This window comes from Phodopus roborovskii, unplaced genomic scaffold (assembly GCF_943737965.1).
Source record: "Phodopus roborovskii unplaced genomic scaffold, PHOROB, whole genome shotgun sequence".
NCBI lineage: Eukaryota > Metazoa > Chordata > Mammalia > Rodentia > Cricetidae > Phodopus > Phodopus roborovskii.
In genome coordinates, this window is record NW_026126482.1 from 16,521,205 (window position 1) to 16,547,119 (window position 25,915).

Consider the following 25,915-nt stretch of genomic DNA (forward strand, 5'->3'; position numbering starts at 1 on the left):
CCTCCCAATTACGTACGAGCATTCCAATTTCTCCACATCAACAATTCTCACATCATTCTAATGACAGCCATCCTAGCAGGTGTATAGAGTATCGAAACAAAGGGCAATTTGTTATAATTAGGACATGTCTGTATGCAGGAAAAGGCACTTAGATTGGATTCACCTGGAAATCTCTGGCAGGAAGCAAGGCCTTGCCCAGGCTCTGGTGATAGATGCTTTAGCCTCCAAGCAGCAGCTGTCCTCACAGGGAAATCCTGGCATTTTTTAATACCCCGTGTGGCAGGTTTCCTCAACAAAGCCCTGGCAGTGACCCACTAGCCTCCAAATACTCTTGACATCAATGAAGCCTTTTCTTCCCCTCAGCCCTTGTCACTAAAAACAAGTCACCATACCTGCAGGCACTCAGGGTGGTTTTCCGCAAAACGTTTCCAGTCATCCAAGGAGTAATGCTTGTGAACGGCTGTAAACATGGCATGCTAGGAAACAAAACCAGATTGTCAGGAAGGAAGGAGTAATGGAAGCCCTTCTCCCCCTCCACCTGCATCTGTGGCTGCCATCCATGCCTAATTTGCTCTGAACGCGTTGCTAGTAGCCAAAAAACAAACAAAGATGTATGCAATGAAGCAACAGATAGCAAAATGGTCTCCTGCTCTCATGCGATCAGACAATGTGTGTTCAGCCTAGGAAGGTCTGCCAAGAGGCAAGAATAAAGGAGCTTTCCCACCCAGCTGGTCCACCTAGTTTTTGCTCACACCCAAGGCAGGTCAAGAACATGTATGTAGATGGTCCCCCAGATCAGCAGAGTGATCATCCTAATGCAAGCTTCTGTTCAGCCAACTAAAGGACCTTGCCTTACATCCAAAGCCTACAAAAATTTCTTGCTGAAAGCCAAAAAGAGCTGGGCTTCTGTAAATAACCCTCCGTCTTTTGCTATTAAGCCCAACTTGACCTGCATTGGGCCAATGCTTTGCTGACACCATGGGATTCTCAGAACAATTTTGAACACAATTATTATTGTTATAAGAAACAGGGCTTAAGGAATTTAAGAAATATATAGCAAAGCTGGGTAGGGGGCATATGCCTAGAACTCTAGCACTTAGTGCTCTGAAGGCTGAGGTTGGAAGATCAGGGGGCAGCTGAAGAGCAGCCAGAGCTATAGAGCAAGACCTTACCTCCAAGAGGGGGCAGGGCAAAGGAGGAAGAGATAATTAACTTAGCAACTGCTTACAGCAATGGCCAGAATCAAACTTCCCTTCTCTGAGGCCTCTCCTCTCACTTCTGACTCACCCCTACCTCCAGTTTCCCACTGTCTGACTCTATTAATTCACACTGCCTGTGGATCCTAAAAATAGAAAACTCACAGAACCCACACATGGTTATCTCAGCCAACGTAGGCTAAGGCATTCCTGTGGAACTTTGCCGTGGAAATGGGAGGGGCATAGCCAAGTCCCAGGCTATTCATGGTCAAGTGCATAGACAAACCAGGCTATGTGTGGCTCTCTGAGCCCTACACCGGTTGAGAGCCACACCCGTTTATACTGTTAATTGCTACCATCAGTACCTATAACAAAATACCTGAGATGATTAACATTGAATGAAAAGGCTTGTTTTGGCTTGCTCTATTGAAGGGTCCATTGCTCCTGGGGCTGTAGTGTGTCAGCCCAGCACAGAGCAGATCAAAACCATTCACCTTATCCCCAGCCAGGGAGTAAAGGTGAGGGGAAGACAAGGGTCCCACACTCCCTTTTCAAGGCCACACCTCTAAGGACCTAAAGACCTCCTGCCAGGCCCCATCTTTTAAAGGCGTACAGCCAGGGGGAAACCCTTTAACACATGGACCTTCAGGACACTTTCTCACACCACTGCAAACACTCCAAATTCCTTATAAGTACTCATTAATGACAAAAGCAAGGAAAAGATTGGGAGGGGGAAACACCACACTCCTTTAGTAATTAATTTATTTGCCTCAGAACCCCCTCCGGCAGAGCTGACAATCACACAGCCAAACCTTCCATCAGGTGGATGACCTCCATCTCCACTTTCTGAGCTCATAATTTGAGAATCTTTCCCTCCTCGTCGCTCCTCTTCATAATGAATCCCAGAGCCTCCCGTGGTCAGACCTGCCTCCCACAGTGAGATGCTTTTCCGACTAATTGCATTTATCCTTGTACTTGGCAGACATGATGAGCAGAAACAGATAGACATCTCCATGCTCATCATCCAGAAACACTCCAGTCTCAGATGTGGAAAGTTCTCACCCCCAACACACAGCTCTGTGAGGCAACAAATGCCTACAACCGGCCTCTCCTCTGTTTTTCCAGAGGCCAAGACACTAGTCAAAGACAACTTGAACTTTCCTAGGGGTCCATCCATTCTAGATGGAACCCTGCCAGCTCTGGAGTCACTTTGGGATTACATCCTGCCTCTCTACTTGACTGAAGGCCCTGGGGCGAGGTGTCCCTCCTCTTTCTCTGTCTGCCTCAGTTTTCCCATCTGCAAAAGGAGCCTAACCCCATGGAGTTATGATAAGAATTGAAAAGGACATTATAGCAGAAACAAGAGCACCCCCAAACCCAATGCATTACGTGCTACATGCTAAGTGGCGGTATGTTTTAAAGGGGATAGCACACTCCAATATGACATTCATCCTGTGGCCTAGCTTCCTCTTGAAAGCCTAATCTCTAAAACTATCACAGGCATTTTCACAGAAGAGACAGACATATCTAGACCACACCACAGAGGGCAGAGTTCAGGTGTGGCACAACTTTGGACTACAGAAGAAAAACAGGACATGTCCCTTGAAACAATCAGACTCAGCAAGCAATGAGTCTAAGCACCTGACACACACCCCACCCCCAAAAGCTGAGGATGCAGTGATGGATGTGGTTGAGCTCCCACCTGTGACATCACTGCAGCCATCTCAAATGTCCCCACAGTGTCCATGTTGGCCACAATGATGGGAATTCCTGAGTAGGTCTGCTTTGAGTTTCGAAAAGTAAAGGTTCGCTCCAGGTCCACCTGTTGGCAGAAGGGAAGGAAATGAGAAAAGGTTCTTAGGTAACTTGCACAGAATTCCCAGAGTTCAGGGTGGGAGGACACCAAGGATGGGTCTGCCCCTCAGCCCCAAGACTCTCTTAGGGCACCAACCCAGTGTCCCAAGGACAGGAGAGTCCTAAGGAAACCAAGTAGCAGGCTATACCCACTTAGAAAAGCTCAAACAGTACCCACTGTCCCCACACACCCAGATAAGACGCTGGATATTCTTCCATGAAGCCCAAGATGGAGAGAGACCTTATTCCCTTCAGCTTTCCACCCCCACACCTCTGCCACCTTCCTTCGTCATCCTGTCTCATTCTGACCTCCCCCCTTGTATACAGATACACATTATTATTCCCCCCTACTTCCAAGCACTGGAGGGCCCATTCCTCTTCTAGAAAAATCCATCCACTCTTCCCCAACAATGGTGACCTTGCTCCTTCCTACTGTTCCCATCTCACTGTTCACAGAACCACACTCCAAATTTTCCACTGAGCTACAAACCCCCAATCCCTTTGCCTTTCAGCTCCAGCAGCTGGTTTGTAATTATGAGAGCTGAGAGGAGATACGATGCAACCATCTGTTTCTGCATAGAAATACGTGTTCCCTTGACTTGCAGACAGATGCAGGGAGGGCCCACCAACTCTCCTGGAACTCCAGCTTCAGTGCACAAGTGACTATGAGCTGTCAGGAATCCAGCGTGATGTTTAGTCAGGACTGTGGGCTAAGCCAGAGCTGGGTCCTCGAGAAAAGATAGCAAAAGCCCAGCAGTGGTGGTGGTGGTGCACATCTGTAATCCTAGCACTGGAGAGGCAGAGGCAGGTAGATCTCTGTGAGTTCAAAGCCAGCCTTGTCTACAGAGTGAGTTCCAGAACAGCAAGAGCTGTTACAGAGAGAAACCCTGTCTGAGAAAAACAAAAACAAAATAAACAACAAAAATGCTGGCAGAGTTGCTGGGCATTGGTGGCACACACCTTTAATCCCAGCATTCAGGAGGCAGAGGCAGGTGGATCTCTGTGAGTTCTAGTCCAGACTGGAAACCCTATCTCAAAAAAAAAAAAAAAAAAAAAAAAAAAAAAGCTATCTGAGTTAGAATCCCTCCTGAGACCAGGACAGTCCTGTGCTTGAATTCATCACAGAGCAGCCACTCCCAAGATTCCATTTCTCAAATCCATGTCTTTCTGGGTTTGGCCAATGGAGAGTACCAAATGAGAAACTGGAAGATGCTGGAGGACCAGGGTAAGGTGAGATCCAGAAGCTCCTCTCCCTTGGGCAGCTTTTGCAGGGAGCTGTGTACATTCCTGGTTCCAGGTTTCCCAGCATAGTCCACTTCCTCCCACTAACCCTCACCCTAGGGTGCTACTACCAATCTCTTGGCCATGTCAGGGGGATTTGGTAGGGACACCTCAGTTAGTGGCCCCTCCTGGCAACCCTGCACTACTAGCTGGTCCTACCCTTTTTGCACAGACTAAAAACAATCAGAATTCCTGATCTCAAATACTCTTCTATTTGCCCAAAGATGCACAGGGGGAAAGGGTCTCTGCACTCTGTCCCCATGAGATCATAATGGCTTTTCTTGGCACACCAAAACCTATCTGCACTACACACACACACACACACACACACACACACACACACACACACACAGAGCACTTCACAGGAAAGGGCAACTCTGACAATGAACCCTTGGCTTCCTATCTCCACAAGGCAGGTTCCTGGGGCTGGAGGTGTGTAGTTCAGCAACAGAAACCATGTTTAGCATATACCAGGCTCTGCCAACAAACCTCTCCCTCCCAAATGACATAAGGCAGATTCTTCCCAATATTCAGTTCTTAGAATGAGAAATGAAATTATCTGCCCTAACCTTATCTACCCAACACACACACCAAAGACAGTCTGCTTGTTCAGAGAGATAAATACTTCACTCCAGCATCCATGGCCTTTACTCCATCACAGCAGCTGAATACCCCAGATACAGCACCTCCAAATCCCCACTCAGAAAAAAGAAAACTCCCCTCCCTCATCCCCCAAATAATTTCTGTTCTCTGATCATTACCCAGCATTCTACAGTTCTAAAGTACACACGGCCACATTTCAGAGCAGTTCAGTGTAATGAGTCAAGCTTAAGGAGTCACTACAGGAGCTTATGTTCTAACCTCTGCCACTACCCTAACAGAAACAGTCACTCATGGACAGGACAGGAAAGCAGCAATATGCAATGGCAGAGGGAACCAGCCCTGCCTCCCACCCACACTTCCTTCCCAGTTCCTTAAGGACACACAAGGCAATGCCTACATGTAAACTCCATAGACACCCACCAACTTGGTCATAGACAACTGCCACTTGACTTGGGGTAAGAGAGGATGCCCCAGAAGCATGATTGACCTTTGGGAAGACTCTCTGGGAAGTGGTCCACTAAGGCCCTGGCATCAGACTGAAGTCAAGTGGGGAGAGATGTCCGGTCTCCTGAGTACCTGGAATGCTGGTGTGGCCCAGGAAGCTTCTGAATTGGACAGCATGTAGAGCTTAGCACCAGTGTGAGCCACATAACCAAAGTCAAAAGTGCGTTATAAGCTAGGGCAATGGTTCATACGGTGAAAGCCTTCTTGATGAACTCTGCAAACATGTCAAGACCACAGCAAGCTGCATCCATCAAAGCCTCTCTCTGTGTGTTGGAAACTGTAGGTGTTGGAGTATCTCCCTAGGTATCTCTGATGTACTCATGACTAAGAACAAATCTGGGCAAACCTTCTAATTCCACAAAGCAAAGTTTCCATAGGCTGTTATGGGTTGAATTGTGGCTCCCCCAAATGACACCAAAGTCCTAACACCATCACCTGTGAATGTGACCTTGTTTGGAAATAGGATCTTTGCAAGTGACCACGTTGAGGTCACTTGGAATGTGGAATGGTTCTCATCAAAAAGGGAAACACTTGGACACAGCACACCAAAGTAGGACAGCTTACAGAGAGATGAAGTTAGGGGCTAGATCAGACCTCTGTATGCCAAGGAGGGCTAAAAGGGGCCAGCAAGCCAGCAGGAGCTGGTGAGCTGCATAGAGCAGGTGCTGGCTCCCTCTTGCAAACAGCTATTCAGAAGAAACCTACGGCATAGACACACCTCAATCAGGGCCTTTCCAGCATTCCAGCTGGGAGACAAGGAAAGCCTGTTGATGGAGTGGACTGTTCTGTAATTCCTTGTCATAGCAGCTGCAGGACAGGACATCAAGGTGATATAGTAAGCAGTAACAGAATTCAGACCAAACTGGAGCCTCCTTTCTGCTGTGTCTTCTCCCCACCCGGCCCTGTCCTCTATTCCCTGTGGCTCAGACTGGCACAGATAGGGAAACTAGCCCCATCTCTCCTTAGTGGTCCAACACTCACTACAGAGTTGTAAGCAGGTAGAAGGGCATTTCCATTTGCCCTGTCTTAGGACAAGTGGGTAGTTCTTGGCTCTGATTAGTCTTCAATACCCAACTTTCAAATCCTGCCTTTATATGTTAAAAACAAAAACAAACAAACAAACAAAAAAAAAAAAAAAAACAAAAAAACTGTTCCTGGCTGTGGCGATGGCTCAGTCTCTAAAGTGTTTGCCATATAAGCATGAGGAACTGAGTTTGATCCCCAGAACCCAAGTTTAAAAAAGTGGGGTATAGTGTCACACTTGTAATCTCCAGGGCTGGGGGGGGGACAGTGGAAACCAACAGAGCTCCCTAGAGCTTGCTGGCCAGCAAGACTACATAGACTACTTGGCAAGTATCAGCCAGTGAAAATCTCTGCATCAAAAAAAAAAAAAAAAAAAAATTAATAAATAAATAATTTTTAAAAAATGGGCAGTGCATGAAGAATAAACCAGAAGCTGACTTCTGGCCACCATGCGTGTATCTGTGCGCACACATGTGTGGGCACACACACACATATGAACATGTACACACAAGCAAAATTCTCACTTATGAATTGGGCTAGGGTGTTAAATCCAGGACTGGGTCCCATGGAATGATGAAAACCTCATGTAAATCAGATCAATCCAAAGATCTTAACTCAATCAACAAATCCCATGGCACTTAAATCACAAGAAACGGAAGAAACCCTGAAGTGGAACATCAGAGAGGCTAAGGTGGTTCCTTAAGCAGTGCCAGGCAGACAAGTCACATTATGTGAGCTCATCCACCAGGCAGAAGTGCTCCAGCCCCAGAAGGCTAGACCACAAATGACTGGAACAGCCATGCCACTTGACACTCCTCACAGAAGCTAGTGTGAGCGACACTCCCCAAGGGCACCGATTCTCACTGTGATGGATATACACAGATTGCAAGATTCAACCCATGCTGGGACATTAAGAGTGGCAGTCAGCACAAATTATAAAACCAAGTGTTGCACGGCATCATATTGTTCACATAAATATTAATACTGTACTTTCTCAAGAGCCTTCCTAGTCCAGGAAATGCACAGATGCCTGCTTTGTACAGATAAATATATATATTTATAACTAAGTGGCTCATATCTAAATAAATTTAAAGCAAGCATTAATAACACAAATATTGAGACCACCAAATAATTAGTCCTGGTCTGTGTTTTAAGTACTTACTGGCTACTAGTGTCTATACAACAGTTCAGGTGTTTTCTCTAGTGTTTATTTTTGTTCCAAATGTTTGCCTGGTTCTTTGGCACTCGAAAAGTACACGATGAAGGACAGGCCCAGGGGCATCTAATCTGGCTGGATAAGGGTCCATCTTACACACCCCCACCCCCAACCACCACCATCACCACTTCCTGTCTCTGTCCAGTCTGGTTCCAAGCAGCCGGTGCCCCTGCTTAGGGAAAGTGGCATGGTTCTACTGGTCCACAGGAGGCAGACCTAATCCGTACCACCCCTCAGCTGTCAGCTGCAGGCACCGGCAGTCCAATCCGGCCTGGGAACCTGAACGAGTTGTTTGCGGAGGGGATTTATTTATGGTCTTGTTTGTGAAGCATAGCTCCCCGGTGTTTACTCCTTGGGCCCAAACTCAAACCCTGTCCTTTCAGGCTGTTCCTCCTTTGCTCTCCGACAGAGCAGCTAACCCACTGTCCGGAACACTACTCATTTAGCGGGCTCCACCTTTCCAGAAAACTATTTATCCTTTAAGGTCTGACCTGGCCGGCTCCTGTCTCCACCTGTTTCCAAGCTTTCATCGTATTACGGCACTGCTAACTTCCCAATGGCCCGAATGACCCTCACCCCAGCGCTGACCGCTTGCCTCTCCCTGGGCTGGGACTGCAGACTGTATAGTACTGCATAGTGCCACCAAGAAGCAGGTCCCCAAGCTCAGCGCCCGCAAGACCATTTAAACTCAGGAAGAAAATCTTGAATTTGAGTGCTGAGAACTCCCGGTCTGGGGGTTCTTTTGTTCTGTTTTGTTTTGTTTTGTTTTGTCTTGTGTGCGCGACATTCCACCTTATGCTAAATCAGCAGAGACAAGTCACAGCACCAGGGGACACTGCTCCAAGTCCCAAGAATCTGCAGTTACGTTTCTCTTCCTTTCCATCCTAGCCTTACCGTTTTCTCTCCTCCTCCCGGAGCGCCCCTCCTGAGACCCATTCCTTCTTAAGTCACTGGTCACTTGGTTGGTTGATCTTAGCTACTCTGAGGTTGAGTTTCAGTGTGAATTTCCCCAAGCCCACCAACGGTAGACAGGCACACGTTTAAGTCCAGGCCCGAATTAGCGCCCTCTGTCATTGACCCTAAAGGCGGCCCAGGTGTAAGAGAAAACCGACTGGCCTTCCCCTTTCTCAGTGGTGGGAGAGGGTGTGACACTTCTGCCTCGGGCACAGATCAGGCGCCCTGTGCCACCCCTAGCACCCAGTTTCCCCTTGCCAGCCCGAAGGCGGCCCCCACCTCGGCTCGGCTCTTGAGGCTGCTCCGCTTAGGTCGCAGCAGAACATCCTTGAAGTCGAGTTTAAGGTCCGCATCTATGCGGGGCATGGTGCTGGCGGTGCGCGGCGGCTTCCTGCGGCGGAGGCGGTGCGAAGGCCGGCGTCAGCCAGGGGCTGCCGGGCGCCTGCGTACAGCGGCGCTGGGATGGCTGTGCGCAGACCGGTGCTCGGCTAGCCCGGTGCGTACGCCGTGTTCTTATGCCCGCACCCCGGCACGGTTCCACCAGCCTGGCGCCCCGGCCTCCAGGTCCCGCCCACAGCCCCGCCCACAGTCCCACCCACAGCCCGGTCTACTGGCGGATCCCCCTCTCCCGGAGGACCCTGCTCACTCCACTTAGCTCAACCAGCTCCTTCTGCCTGAGCCTAGCTGTGAATGCGAATTCTGCCAGGCAGGACCTTGGAGCCCTCCCTCTGGTCAGCTTCGAGACACGTGAGGAGTAGAGAAAGACCTGCAACAGTCTCCCATCCCCAGAGTGTACCCTAGTGTGACTCACTGAGGTGAGCAAAGGCGAAGCCACTTACCAGGGTAGTTAGGAGACCAGGGGTATACCTTTTTTTTTTTTCCTTAAAAAACCAAAAAACAAACAAAAACCAAGGTCTTACTATATGGCTCTGGCTGTCCTGAAATTCATCATATAGACCAAGAAGGCCTCGTAATCATAGAGATCTACCTGCCTTTGCCTGACTAGTGTTGCCTCCTGAGTGAGTGCTGGAATTACAGACATGAGCCTCCAAGCCTGGCTGTAGAGTGTGGCCTTCTTTATCCCCTGCAAAAATGTCAGGTCCAACCGGAACTCCCAATCCCCCCTTCCGCAAAATAAGGGCAGGCCCACTGTCTTGGTCGAAAATGACAGCCTGAGCTTAACTCAGGCTGAACTCTCGCAGTGTAAACAAGAAGATTGCTGGTGGATAAATCAAAGCTCACATTCAGCATTCCTCGGGAATCTTCCAGAAAGGGCCACTTCCTTTGGTGTATACCTGTGATTACATACATATCAAAGCCAAAGCTAACCTCCAGACTCCTCCGGTCCCTAGTAACATGCGCTTACATGAATATCAAGGTGCCCATGATAGCCTTCTGGTTCTCCTCCCCTCCCCCATTCCTCCTCCACCACGGCAGTTCCCAGGCTGTTCCAGCTAACCCACCCTCCTCCCTCTTCAACATAACCCATTCTAATAGGCAGGACACTCCCACCATTTTTGCTATCTTTTCTCCCTAATCCCCAAGAGACAGCCCTAAACACAGCCAGTGTGCTTTTTTCTCTTTGCTCTGAACTCTTTCAGATCTCTCTCCCTTCCTCTCTCCCTCCCTCCCTCCCTCCGTGTGTGTGTGTGTGTGTGTGTGTGTGTGTGTGTGTGTGTGTGTGTGTGTGTGTTGGTTTGAATAAGAATAGCTTCCATTGCTGGGCATTGGTGGCACACGACACTTTAAACCCAGCATTCGGGAGGCAGAGGCAGGCAAATCTCTGTGAAGTCAAGACCAGCCTGATCTACAGAGCTAGTTCCAGCACAGGCTCCAAAGCCACAGAGAAACTCTGCTTCAAAAAACAAAACAAGAATAGCTTCCATAGGCTCATCATACATTTGAATGCTTAGTAAGCCGGAATGGAACCGTTTGGAAGGATCAAGATTAGGAGGTGTGGCTTTGTTGGAAGAAGTATTTCACTGGGTCTGAACTTCCGAGTTTTCAAATGCCCATGCCGGGCCCAGTGTCATTTCATCTGCTTGCCACACGGTCTGTCATGATCATGGACTTAGCCTCTGAAATTGTAATCAAGCCCCAATTAAATGCTTTCTTTTTATAAGAGGTGCCTTGGCCTTGGTGTCTCTTCACAGCAATACAACGGTGACTAAAATGAAAACTTTCTCCAGAACCATGGGGCAGCCATCTTCTCAGCGGTTTCCTTACGGCACTCTCGATTACAAAAAGGTTAAGAATTTTGGCTTCCCTAATTTCACTCCCAATGTAGCCACCAAGTGTTGAGACGGGCCTGGTGCATGCTCAGGAAGAAACCACTGGGAGTTAGCAAAAGGGCTGGAACAGCGTGTAACTCAGTGGCGATGTGCATGCCCAGTGTTCCAACTAGAGCAGAAAAATGAGGGAGCAGAAAAAAACTGAGGTTTACGTAAACCAAGTGTCTTGGGGCCTCTACCTAGCTCGAAAACTTGGCCACATTCCAGTTGGGTGACCTTGAGTGTGTCTAACTTGAGTGTTTTCATAGGATAAGACAGAAGGGTTAGTGCACCGGTGGTGGCACAAGCCTTTAATCCCAGTCCTCAGAAGAAAGAGGCAGATCACACATCTCTGTGAGGCCTGCCTGATGGATCTACATAGTGAGTTCCAGGACAACCAGGGCCACATAGGGAGACCCTGTTTTAAAAAAAGAAAAGAAAGTACAATATATACTTTAAGACAGACAGTGGTGGCACTCACTTTTAATCCCAGCACTCGGGAGACAGAAACAGGCAGATCTCCGTGAGTTCAAGGCCAGCCTGGTCTATAAGAGCTAGTTGCAGGACAGCTTCTAAAGCCACAGAGAAACTCCTGTCTCAATAAAACATAAACCAAAACAATACATTCTTTATAATCATTATTTAATAAATGGTAGCTGCCTTGGTTACTTTATATTGCTGTGATAAAACACCACGACCAAAAGCGACAATACAGGGTTTATTTTACTAACAAGTTACAACCCCTCATCAGGGAAGCTAAGGCAAGAACTGAAATAGAGATTGCATAGGCATTCCACTCACTTGCTCCTCTCCAGGGTTTGCTCAGCTAGCTTTTTATACCCAGACCCACCTGCCCAGGGATGGCACCGCCCACAGTGGGCTGTGCCCTCCCACATCAACCAAGAAAATGCCCCACAGACTTATGCACAAAGCAATCTGATGGAGGCAATTCCTCAGCTGAGGCTTCCTCTTTCCAGATGACTCCAGCTTGTGTCAAGTGGACAAAAACTTAACAGCTATTTGGAGTCCCATGGTCCTTATATTATAGAGCCTAGACTGTTAACTGCTCCAGGCAGGACTTGTCAGCAGTAGCAGGAACAGAGGCACAGCTCCACTCTGTCCCTTGCAGCAGTCCCAAGTAAGCGTCTTAGCATTAACCATACATACCATTTTGGTGGCTGGACTGACACCTCAAAGGGGCACCAAGACACTCCTCTATTTTCCCTGTTTTAAATAAGCCAAGTTATAGGGCACCCTGGGTGTGACTACAATCTGATAAGACAAAACTAAAAGCTGTTTCAGGGTGTGTCCTTTTACTGTAAACGTGGTTTTAGGTGTTCTTGCTGGAAAATTGCAGGGTCACAGCTAGGAAAGGAGTTTCTTTTCTGTTGCTGTAGTAAGACACCGTGATCAAGACAACTTATAGACAGCGGGGGGGGGGGGGAGAGTTTATGTGGAGCTTAAGGTTTCAGAGGGAGAGTCCACAACCGTCATGGCAGGAGCAGGCAGAAACGCAGAGCTTTGTCTTGATCCACAAGCACAAGGCAGAGAGAGGGAGAGAAACAAAGAGGTAAGAGGAGATACAGAGAGAGGAGAGACAGAGACACACAGAGAGAGGAGAGACAGAGAGAGGAGACAGACAGGCTGGGAATGGAGTCACCTGAAACCTCAGAGCCCACCCCTAGTGACACACCTTCTCCAACAAGGCCCAACCCCCAATCCTTCCCAAACCGGTCCTCCACCCGGAGGCCAAGCATTGACATATATGAGCCTGTGGGGGCCATTCTCATCCAAACCATCGAAGAAATGTTCATCGTTCTGGGATTTTCACTGTCAGCACTGTAGGAGGCTTCAGATAGACTCCAGGGTGAGCAGCTCCTTTTCCTTCCCACGTTTCTGTAATTTCCTGTCTTTCTATCCTGCCGCAGAATGACTTTGATTTCCTTCCTGGTCTCTGCAGCTTTGCCCACATGCTAGCCTATGGGCTAGCCTATGGGCTAGCATGTGGTTCAGCTAACCGTAAAGGCACTGTTGCCCAACAGTCGAATCAACGCAAACGTCCACAAATGATCAAGGTCTTAGCCCATCCCACTTGCTCCCATCATCTCCACTCCCCCCCAAAGGAAGTTCATGCATTTTCATGGAAGGAAATCAAACTTATCAAAAAGAAGGAAGATGAGCCCACTCAGTCCAGCCAATGAAATATTTAGGACCGTTTAGGAACTGTGGGAGCCAGCCAAAGAAACAAGACAAACAAACAGGCCCACTATTCACTGTCACAGTCATTGTCCTAAAGGAAAAGCCCAGGCTGTCAGTCCTCAGGTACTCTCTGGTAATGAAGAGACAAAAGTTCACAGTAGTCCGTGCCACACCTTTTCTCTCTGGAATATTCTGCCTCCGCAGACATAAAATCATGTTCCTTAAAAACTCAATATGGGCTCTGTTTCTTTCCCACCCCGTTGTACATTCGTTTCTTCCAGATTGAAATATTCTCTTCTGGAGAAAAGAGGTTTAGGGGCTCAGGAAACATACAGGACTCTCAGGGGCCCCTCCTGAGTTACATAGGCTGTATGTCATCACTGGAGAGAATGGAAGTCCAATGCTGTAGTTGTCTGAAAACCCTACAGGAACCATGGGGCTCTTGTGGGGTTGTGTGTTCCTGGGTGGGGCTTTTCCTCAGGCAGCTGATTTGAGTCACTCAAGCTCCTGAATGTAGTAAGATAGTCCTTCTGTGACACTGACCACGCCCATTGGGGGGTGGTGCCACTCAGATAATATCTATGGATGAGAATATTAAATACATGAAATCACTCATAGTTAGGAAAAACAAACTGACTGAGTCAATGAAGTCTTTGGAAAATTCTGTGATTCAACAAGTTCAAACACTGAGAAAAACAATGAATAGATTGAGCCCTTAGAAGACCGTTGATCTAATAAACCAAAAGAAGAGGTACAGGTAATAGGGTATAAGAGAGATTTAAAATTTCCTACATCCTGCAGGGTCAGGGGAGACCTGCTTAAAGTCAATGTGTCATCTCCTATGCCTTCCTGTGTACCTGTGTTACTGAAAAACCAACAATGAAAAAACACCCAAAAGGTGTCATTGCATATCAGTGGGAACCAATATGTATGAAAGTTTTAAAAAGTGTAAAGGAAGCGGTAGTCTCCTATGGCATGCAATCACCATGTGTGAAGCAATTAGTAGAATCATGGGCAAGGAATAACAAGGTAACCCCTAAGGATTGAGATCAATTAATATCAGCTGTCCTTGAAAACTCCTGTCAGTTAGAATGGAGGGCTTTATGAAGAGAGGAAGCAAAAGTTCTTGAAATACAGGGCTTAAAGAAAGATTATAAAGCTCCCCAAGATAAAATCCTTGGTGAGGGTCTTTATGCTGACCCAGAAACCCAAGCTGCCTATGATGAACACATCTTGTCTCTATGCAGTATAGCAGCTCTGAATGCTTGGGACAAGGTTCATGAACTAGGGGAGAGGATAGAATCCTATACCAAGATAAGGCAAGGACCCAGAAAATGCTTTAGTGTATTTCTAGAAAGATTGTCTAGGGCAGTACAAGTAGAAGTAGCAGACCCAGATTCTAAGCGAATACTCATAGAATCATTAGCTTATGAGAATGCGAATCCACAATGCAAATAAGTGCTTTGGCCTTTAAAAATGCGATCAGCACCCTTGGGTGAATGGGTCCTATATACAGCTAACACTGAGTATAATGACAATGACACTGAAGCTTGGGTAGGAGAAGCCATATCTAAAGGTCAGAGAAGACATCAAGATAACAGAATTCTTTACTATGGTGACTTAGAAGCTTGAATAGAAGAAGCTATCTCCAAAGGTTTAAAAAAAATATCAAAATACCAGATATCTTAATTGTAGTAGGGTAAGAAGTCTAAGAGGAAATTATAGTATTCCTAGGAATAACACTCCCAGGAATGAATCAAACAGAGGGCCTCGGTAGGAGAAGCCATATCTAAAGGTCAGAGAAGACATCAAGATAACAGAATTCTTTACTATGGTGACTTAGAAGCTTGGATAGGAGAAGCTATCTCCAAAGGTTTAAAAAAATATCAAAATACCAGATATCTTAATTGTAGTAGGGTAAGAAGTCTAAGAGGAAATTATAGTATTCCTAGGAATAACACTCCCAGGAATGAATCAAACAGAGGGCCTCAGCCTTCTGGGTTATGTAGAAGGTGTGGCAAAGGCCGACATAGACAAATGAATGTAGATTGACCAGAGACAAGCAAGGAAACCCTTTATAAGCAGGAAACTCCTTGGGGGGGCCTCTAGAAGGCCCCCATGTCAAAGGTGGTCCGGACATTCCCAATCACTGTGGAGGACAATCTCCCACAAGACAATTAGAAAATTGTGTGTCTATTGTAAAAACTCATACCTCTCTGGATGACAAACTAATGATGGAAGGTGACTCAAACATGGATGAAGGAAATATGTTTATTTTGGAAAACTTCTATGAACAGTCAAAGACCTAGATTGATAGTTAAGAAGAGTAACAGGCTTGTTAGGAGGATTGTTGACATGGCTGCTGACGTAATCATCATAACTAATAAATCTTGGCCTCCAAGATGGCCCCTGCAAGAAGTAAATGTTCAATTCTTAGGGATTGGAACCCTATCTCAGATAAAACAGCAATAAATTTATGGGGTTGAGATCTATTGTAGCAATGGAATACACAGATTAATATTCCTCCAGTATTAGATATGAACCATAAACGAACTTATGGTTGTAGAAAAAAAAACATTATAAAGTACTATGCAAGACAGACACCACATATACAGGCTGTACAAAAACAGAATACAAGTGCTGAACAAAAGCCCTACCCTTAAAATGGATAACAGATGAACCTGTCTGGGTAGGGCAATGGCCTATGACCTCTGAGAAGTTAGAGGCTTTAGAAAACCTGGTTCAGGAACAGCTAAATGCCGGACATATCTAGGAATCTACCAGCCCTTGGAACTCTCCTGTATTTATTATCAAAAAGAAATCTGGTAAATGGAGAATGCTTACAGACCTGAGAGCCATCAATAAAGTTATCCAGCCAATGGGCTCTCTACAGCCTGGAATGCCCTTACCTTCTTTGATAGCTGAAGAATGGCCTGTTATAGTTATTGATTTAAAGGGTTGCTTTTTCACTATACCTTTACAAGAAAAAGATAAAAATTTGCCTTCACTGTACCTAATTGCAATAATTCTCAGCATACCTGCACAAATAAAAACTGCAATGCTCCAGCATATGTCTCCAGCAAATTGAAACCGTTTTTTGAGTATTGTAATCATCTAAGTTCATCAAGATATGAGTTAAACAAGAGAAACATTTTAATGAAGAGAAATGACAAGTCATCCACCAACGTAGTTCCCATGAAATGTGCAGAGACCTCTCAAAGGTAAGGGAGGTGCTCTGTTCTTGTTTTTACAGGAAAAGGAAAACACTCATCTTCAAATAGCCAAAAGATGCTGAACGCATAGGTACCTACAGAAGAGAAGACAGCTCTCAAGAAAGAACCATTTAACGAAGAGGAATCTGATGGATGGTAAAAAATATTTAAATCTAGTGAGCTATTTCTATATAGAAATTCTCTTTACTATCTAGTATCCCTCTAGTCCCAATTCATGTAAACCAATGCTGGCTTTGGAGTTGGATTTGGCTTTCCTTCTCTAAATTCAAGCATGTTGTTAAGATTAAATTCACCGTTTCTGCCTTAAATCAAGAAGCCAATTGGAGTAAGGCAGAAGAAAACAAAATCTGGGAACTCATTTCTTATATGCAATTTTATCTCTGAAATCCTAATTTTCTCACATACTTTTAATGCTTATTGTTGTCTTTCCCTAATGCATACCTTAAAACTTGAAAATTTTACTTTAATATTGATGTTTAAGTTTTCCACAAGGAATAGTAACAATTCCTAACAGCAGTCTTTGAACACTCCAGAAAGAAGATGGGGCCCCACGTCATCATTTCCACTTGACTCAACCTGATGCATCTGGACTACAAACATCACCCTAAAACTGGTTTGAGACTGTTTTGCTCGAGACAACTCATGACTAGCTAGCTGTAATGGTGCACCTTCTTAATACACCCTGGCCAGAGTTTCAAATAGAACTACAGTCAAGCATTTTCTGCCACACAGTGACTAGCTACATATGTCACAGCCAGTTCTGTTGAGAAATTTGGTTGCTAAAAATTTTCTTCCTACAGGATCCCATGGAGCAATCATAGTCCCATTTCAGCAGCAAGTAACCTTAAGATAACAATGCCCCCTTTCCCTACCCTTGGAATTTTGGGATAATAGTCATCTTCTTTGGGTTGGTTTTAGTTGTTTAGGGTTGGGTATGGAAGGTGATGCTTACACTCAGGTTTATCTTTTAGACAGGAATATGGTATGGTTGGTAAAGGTATGGTTTAGATGGGATATAGGTAGATTAGCCTATTGTGAATTTGAGTAAGAGTGAGATAGTATTTTACAGATTACATTGTTATATATTCTTATATGTGGTAAGCTATGTAAAATTAAGTTTATATTTTGTTATATTGTGTGAAATCTTTCCACTTATGATGTTTTATGCACATTATTTTTTTACCATATTCTATGTATGTATACTTTTACTTATGTTCAAAACATTTCATATATTGATACAATTTATGCACATTTATTCTTGCCATAGTCTATATATGTATACTTTTCTTGTATTCAAGACATTTTGTATATTGATACAATTTGGGATATTTATCATGCTGTCCTTTATAGTTCTACCTCTTGTCTTGACATTTCTACTCTACCTCTATTTTAGGGATTTATATGTATGTATATGTACCTAGTTATATTGTTTAGGTATTTGTTCCTGCTTTACTCAGGGAAGTTTCAATCAGTTTTTTAGCTAAGTTCCTGAGTATTACAGATTATTTTCACTCATGTTTCCTGTACCTATGAGATTAGTCAGATATAGATGCTTAATCTTCAATCACTTCATAGACATGCAGAACATGGCATTTAAATGTTTTAATATTAGTACTCCGTTGACATGAGACATTGTTGCTCCTGACAGCACCGTGCACTTTCCCGAAAATATGTTGGACACTGTTGTTGCTCCTGCTGGAGTTCATTCTCGCCTCAGCTAATGGCCTGTTGGGCAAAGAACTGCCCCCACCTTGACCACTGATTTGGACATGCAGTCCTATGTGCTTGTAGGAGACAAATATAGAAGACTGCTGGACCTTGCCAAGTCAGGGTAAGACAGCCATTCTACCTCCCTGCTGTTGTTGTGGTCTGTCAAGTTCTCTTGGCCTTAGCCAAAACTGGGTGTACCAACATTGCTGTGAGACCTAGGGTGACTGTCCAGGTGGCTTGCTGCACCTTTTGGAAGTTGTCCATCCGCACTTCCTGTCTACCCTAGTATCGTTATTTTCCTTCTCAGGTCTTGATGAGGTTGAAGATTATTCTCTCTTCCTAGTTAGATATATTAGGTACTAGACTTACGTTTTCCAGCTTAGGACAACTCTATTGTAAACTCCATTATGCCTTCACCCTAGAACTAGATATGTAGGTCATTTTTTTCTCGATTTTCCTTTTCTTAGAGCACACTTGTTATTCACTGTTTTGTATATAGTTTTGTATTAAGCCTAAATCTTTTCTTTAGATTAAAAGGGGAATTGTAGTGAGATAGTCCTTCTGTGGCACTGACCACGCCCATTGGGGGTGGAGCTATGTGCGGAAGTGACCTGTGGAAGGAGGTCTGAGGAAGAGCCAGGGAAAGCTCTCTTGCTGGTGAGACTTGGACAGGAGAGCATCCGGTGGAACTTGCTGGTGCTCATCTGTCTAGGTTGTAAGTTATTTCTCCCTGAATAAACATCTATTTGGCCTATTTGTTTATCCTGATCCTTATTTAACCGCAATACCTGAGTGTAAGTCCAGGCACTTCATTGGTTTACCAAACTGGATTTAGACATATACATCCCAGGAGAAGTACCCTGACACATGCCAGCTGGAACTCTGCTTCTATGTCTGTCCTGAATGCTTTCCAGATACTCGTGTGTTCATTATCTGGCCCACAGAGCCAGCTTCTCCACAGACTTGCTCAAAATACAGGTTCAAAACCCTGAACCCCACCCAGGGTTATTGAAGCAAAATTTGCATTTTGTCAGATTCTCAGTGATTGTTCTGCTTGATAAGCTAGGAAGCTTCCCAGCAAGGTGGCCATCTAGCATCATTTATTAACTTTTATAAGTACTGGTTGAACAGCAAGGAGTCACATTGTTAATATGTTAGGAAGAAAACCTATTTCATTACATTTGTGTATCTTTCTGCTAATAAGATTTCTTTAAAATCGCTTTTGTTTTATTTATGTGGAGGTAGTGAGGTGGGCACAAATGGAAGTCAGAGAACAACCTGCCCTGGGAGTTGGTTTCCCCTCCCACCATGTGGATCCCAGGGATTGAACTCAGGTCATCAGGCCTGGCAGCAAGTGTGTGTACCCACTGACCCAACCTGCCAGTCCCTAAATAAGATTTTTGATAATCTAAACAAAGAAAGAGGTTTTTAAATGTACATTAAATTGTGGTTAAATAGTAATTATAATTAAATAATAATTTTAAGAAACTCAGAATGCCCAGATTGTTACTTCTGTAAATGAATCAAAACTTTCCTCTGCCTCCCAGGTGCTGAAATTAAAAGCTTGTACCACCACCTCCCGGGTTCTCTTGAATTTTAAAGTATGCTTCTGTTACTGTATTTGTTTATACACAATTCAGAAAAAGAACCTGAGAAATGGTCCAAAGACCTTGATGACACAAGAGAAGGAAGGCTAAGACAATGCTTAAGACAATCTGGTCCTGGTTGGACCAGATCCTGTGTTTCCTGGGGTCATGAATTTTATTTTCAGCGCTGGAGCTGAGGTCTGTTTGGAGTGGATGCTTCTTTACAGACTGCATCCCTGAAAGTAGGTGTGTAAGGAAAAAAGAAGCAGTAAAAAATAGAACTCAGTGGTGGCCCAGTGGTAGATGCTATTTAACACTGGTTCATTTTAATCTGATCAAGACTTGAAGTAATAATACCCTGCCCACACTAAGTTAAGGCAAACCCTGTGTGCTGGCTAGTCTTATGTAAACTTGACACACAAAGCTGAGTTCTCTGAAAGGAGGGGACCTTAACAGGAGAAAAGGCCTTCGTAGGATCCAGCTGTAGGATATTTGCATTATGAGTTATTGACAAAAGAGGGCCCAGTCCAATTCAGGTGGTGTTATCGCTGGTCTGGTGGTCCTGGGTTCTAAAAGAAAGCAGTCTGGGCAGGCTACAGGAAGCAAGCCGGTAAGCTGCATGCCTCCACGGTCTCTGCATCAGCTCCTGCCTCCAGATCCTGCCTGGTTTGAGTTCCTGTCCCGACTTCCTTCAGTGATGGACTATGAGATGTGGAAGTGTGAGGGGAATAAACCATTTCCTCCCCATCTTGCTTTTGGTCATGGTGTTTTGTCACAATAGAAACCCTGAAAGGCACCTTGCTCCGAGGAAGCCTCATTCTTAGGACTAAGCAAGTGCTCAGTGTCACACCTCCTTCATCCTCTTCCCTTCAGGGTTTGATGGGACATGGGATATGCCTGTAATCCCATCACTCGGGGAGGCAAAGGCAAGAGAATTGGGAATTTGATGCCAAACAGGGCTTCATAGCAAGAGCACATCACCATCCTCCTACACATACAATTTTTCATGTCCCAGAATGGCTTCTTAGAGTAAAGGAAATGTGCGTCTATATTATTGGTTCATTTTAATATCTGCCTCATTAAAATATAATTCATACTTTGAACAATTTACCTATCTGAAATTCACAGTTCAGAGATTTTCATCTCTTCTCAGAACTGTATGACAATTATGGTGACTTTGGAACATTTTCATCACCCCCCCAAAAAAACCTCATATGTAAAATCAATTATTTATATGGATACTTTCTCTCCTAGGCCCAGGCCTGAGCAACCCATTGGTAATGGTAGGTAGTGTCTGTGTGACCCATAGGCTACACAGTTGATTTTCTAAATTTTGCAACTATTTGCCTCACTTAATTTACCTTCCAACCTTTAATTTAACTTACCGAATACTTACAAAAAACTTTGTTCCAGTTGCTTGGGGAGGTGACACCACACCTGAGATACCGTTGCAAAGCTGAGGATAACATCAGAGGCCCATGCATCTAACTTTTAATTCCAGATGAAATCTATGTACGTGGCATCAGTTTATGGCCAACCAGAAACAGGGCTGAAAGTAGTAAATTTTGAAGGGCTTATCCATAGGAAGAGCCAAGTCGTTTATGTCTGAATGTTGATCTTGTTCAGCATCACAGTACATGAAAATATTCCATACTGTGAAGAAAAAAAAAATCATCCCCAATCTAAATATTTCGGGTGCCAAACATTTCCAATGAGAGATTCTCAATGTGAGACATGTATGATGCAGCGGCAACCACAGGCTGGCAATTTATAGCAGAGTTCTTTCTGCATTTTTATGCTAGAAACTAATACTAAAAATTGAAAAGCTGAGTGGCCAACTCATTTTTTTCCCCCTTTCGTTCCTGAGACAAGTGCTCTTGGAGCCTGTGCTAACCTTGAACTTGATATGTAGCTAAGGATCTCCTTGAATTTCTGAACCTCTTGTTCACCCCATCTCCTGAGAGCCAGGGTTGCAGGCTTGCAGGGCCAGTACCAGTTCAGGCAGTGCTGGGAAAGGCACTTCATGCAAAGAAGTCAAGCACTACCAGCTAAGCTACATTCCCTGTCCAGCAGCTCGATTAGACATTTAACACCTAAGCCAAGAGATGGCTAAGTGGGCTGCTTTTCCAGAGAACCTGGGTTTGAATCTCAGCACCCACATAGCTAATTACAACCACCCCCCATAACTCCAGTCCCAGGGGATCCAATGCCCTTTTCTGGTCTCCGTGGGTGCCCTGCACACAAGTGGTGCACAGATATGCACTCAGACAAAATTCCTATGCACATAAACATTAAATTAAAAAAAAGGAACACTTGATCTAGTGGATAGTCACCCTACCACACCCCATACCCAGTATTGCTCCTCAGACAGTTTAGTGGGTGTCTCTAGTGAGCACAGCTGGTAAAGAACACAGGCCAGACATACCAAGGTACTTTCCACTGCAATATGTATGAAGAAAGAAAATGTAAATTTAATTTGCTTGTTGAGCAGCAAATGTGTGTGTGTGTGTGTGTGTGTGTGTGTGTGTGTGTGTGTTATCTAATTAAACACCTCAAAGCCATTGTGATTGAATTTAGGCTACTAAATATAACACCTGGTAGAGGGAGCTTGGCTTCAGGACATAATCCTACCTTTAAAAGACACTAGAGATGCCTCCCCCCAAAGCGTAGCAGTTGTTATTAAGGTTGTTAGTCTTTCTATTAGGCTGCTGGAACCATCTCATTACTAGCCTGGTGATCTTGCTTCTTGTTGTTAAAATGTTTCATGTTACAAGCACAGAAGAAGGAAAGGCAGGAACCCAATGGAATCGCCCTGTAAAAATCTGAAGTTGTATTGGAGGTTTTCACATCTGTCTCTTTTCACTCACATGGAGCCTCCACATCCTCAATACATTTTGTAGTTGGTCAAAACAATGGATTTCATCTGTGTAGCAAGTTAGTTTCCCTTTTTATTTCCTTTTAAAGCTTTATTTTTTAATTGTGTGGTGAGAGAGACAGAGAGAGATTGTAGGCTCATGAGTGTGGGAGCCTGTGAAGAACAGAAAGAGAGAGAGAGAGAGAAAGAGAGAGAGAGAGAGAGCTACAAATGCCCTGTGAGCTGCTCAGTATGGGTGTTGGGAACCAAACTGTGATCCCCTGGATGAACAGCAAGTGTTCTTAACCACTGATCCTCTCTCCAACTGCTACTTTTGCTTTTTCTTGGTCCCCCACCCCATAATTATTTCCTCTAACAACCACTTTTAGAAAGCCATGCACCTGGACATACTTAATTCAGAAGCAGAGAATGAGCTTTGAGAATCTGACATATACTTCCTGGTAGGCAAATGTGATTAGGTTTCTAGCCTCCCTCAGCTTGCTGGGTTTGGGGATGTTTGTGTTTGTTCTCAGCTGGGCTGATCTCCAGCAAGTGTACCTACCACCTACAATGATGAGAGTTGGATCTATAGCAGCCTTTGGCTCACTGTCTTGGGTCACAAGGTCCGTCCGTTCCAGTCTCGTGGAACTGATACAGATCTTCCTCCTGTGTGTAAAGGAATCTTCGCTGAGGTGGTGATGGCTAACTTTCCTTGTCCTCTTGGCTGGAGCCAGGATCACATATACCTCTGGTATGTCTGTGAAGATATTCCAGGGAGGTTTCGATGAGGGGTGAAGGACAACCTGAGCTGGGGCAGCACCAACCCATGGGCTGCTGCCTTGGTCTGAATAAAGAGAATAACAGAGAAAGTGAGCTGAACACCAGCATTCACCACTCTCTGCCTTCTGACTATGGGCACAGTGTGACCAGCTGCCTAGTTCTGGTTGCCATGCTTTCTGCCCACCCCCCATGGATTACATTCAAACAAGGATCCAAAGTAAACCTGCTATGATGGCTAGTTTCATACCAACTTGACACAAGCTAAAGTCATCTGACAGGAGAAAACCTCCATGAGAAAATGCCCCCATAAGATGTGGCTATAGGGAAATCTGTATTTTCTTAATTAGTGACTGATGAGAGAAGGCAACCCATTGTGGGTAGTTCCATCCCCCCACCTCAAGCCTGGTACTCCTGGGTTCTATAAGAAAGCAGGCTGAGCAATCCACGGAGAGCAAGTCAGTAAGCAGCTCCCTCCATGAACTCTACATCCAGGTTCCTGCCCTGTGAGTTCCTGTTCTGACACCCACGAATAAACCCTTTCCTCCTCAACTTGCTTTTGGTCATGGTGTTTCATCATAACAATAATAACCCGAACTAGGACTCCTTCCCTCTTTCCTTAATTTGCTCTTTTCAGGCGTTTTGTCTACACAGTAGACAGTGAGAAATGTCCACTGACCTCCTGTCTGAGGGTTTCCTCTCTTGTTACACGCATTTCCGCCAGGTTCCACAGCCACCCTGGAGCCCCCAAATAAACACACAGATGCTACATTAATTATGAAACTGTTGGCTGTTGGCTTGGGGTTTTTATTGGCTAGCTATATCTTAATTATTAACCTATCCCCATTAATCTAAATATTTCCATGTGGCCGAGTCCTTTCTTCCCTGTGCTCACATGATGACTCTTCTCTGCCTACACTTCCCAGACTCCCCCTTGTCTCCTAGTCCCACCTATCATCCTGACTCAATGGCCACAGTGCTTTACTCATTAACCAATAGAGAAACATATGTTCAGAAGACATCCCCATCACTCTCTTGTCTCTACACCACATTTTCTAGGAGCTAATGCAGAAACATGGATGTGGCAACAGGTTTGTAAAAAGTTCCATATCCCTTTCAGGGTCCAGAAAAATAATTTCCACCCCTCCACCTCACTAGTGTTCTCTATAGTGTCTCCATTCTTCCCCAACTCCCCACCAGGACACCCAACACACTCTTCAATGCCTTAAGTCTCACCAAATCCTAGCAGCCACACTAGTTAGCCATAGAGGCTGTGTGGTGGTGATGCACGTCTTTAATTCCAGCGTTAGAGAGGTATATAAGACAGGAGCTCAGGGTCTCATGCAGCATTCAATCTCCAGCCCAATGAGCATTCGTGGAGACTGGATCACCCCGAGGAAGAGGTAAGAGCTAGGGGCTGGCTGTTTTGCTTCTCTGATCTTCAGCTTGAACCCTGATATCTGTCTCTGGGTTTTTATTATTTTACTACATATCCTCATTCCTAAGTATCAGCTCCCAATACTTAGAAACACATTTTACCTGGAACCCCAATGACCACACCTATCATTTCCTACAGGAAACACACAGCTACCGCACTCTCCTAAGAACAACAAAGGGCAACAGAAACTAAGGAACAAAGCACTCACCCAACAAGACAAGGCCAGATACCAGCATCTAGAATTTTAATCTTCCCAAACCCAGATGCCTAGATGCCAGCATAAAAACACAATCATTAACAACCATGACAATATATCTCTACTACAGCCCAGCAACCCCACCACAGTAGGCTCTGAGTATTGTGATGTAGCAGAAGCACAAGGAAAAAAAGACCTTAAAACAGCCTTCGTGAATATGATAGAGGTGCTTGTGGTGGTTTGAAAGAAAATGGCCCCCAAAGGGAGTGGCACTATTAGGAGGTGTGGCTTTGTTGGAGTAGGTGTGGCCTTGTTGGAGGAAGAGTATCATTATAGAGGTGGCTTTGAGGCCTCATATATGCTCAAGTCACACTCAGTGTCTCAGACCACTTCCTGTTGCCTGTGAGTCAAGATGTAAGAACCCTCAGCTCCTTCTCCAGCACCATGTCTTCCTGCATGCTGTCTTGTTTCCCTATCACTATGATGATAATGGACTAAAATCTCTGAACTGTAAGTGAGCTACCTCAATTAAACATTTTCCTTTATGAGAGTTGCTGTGATCATGGTGTCTCTGCATATCAATAGAAACCCTATCTAAGACAGTCCTTAAAGGGGAAGTGAATATATCCCTTAAAGACATTTATGAAAACACAAACAGTGGAAGAAGATGAATAAAACAGTTTGAGACCTGAAAGTAGAAACAGAATCAATAAAGAAAACCCAAACTGTAAGAAATCTGGAAACGAAAAATTTAGGAACTCAAACAGAAACCTCAGAGATGAGCCTCACCGACAGCATAAAGAAATGAAAGAAAATGTTAGGCTATTGTAGAAGAAATGGATACATTAGTCAAAGGAAATAAATATTAAATCTAAAAAAAAATAGTCCTGACACAAAACATCCAGGAAATCTAGGACACTTTGAAAAGAACAAATCTAAAAATAGTGGGAATAGAGGAAGGAGAAGAAACCTAGGTCATGGGCACAGAAAACATTTTCAATAAAATCATAGAAGAAAATCT

At 44.8% G+C, this 25,915-nt stretch overlaps 1 protein-coding gene across 1 annotated transcript in view; it reads right to left on the minus strand.

Moving 5' to 3' along the window:
• Gmpr (guanosine monophosphate reductase) overlaps positions 1-9,160 on the minus strand; it is a 32,612-nt gene extending 23,452 nt beyond the window's left edge. The window contains exons 1-3 of the mRNA XM_051194351.1: positions 8,911-9,160; positions 2,899-3,018; positions 393-476 (exon numbers count right to left, since the gene is read on the minus strand). Of these exons, the coding sequence (XP_051050308.1) occupies positions 393-476; positions 2,899-3,018; positions 8,911-8,997 (291 nt within the window). The 5' untranslated portion in view covers positions 8,998-9,160. The remainder of the gene's footprint in view (positions 1-392; positions 477-2,898; positions 3,019-8,910) is intronic.
• Positions 9,161-25,915: the final 16,755 nt, after the last annotated feature.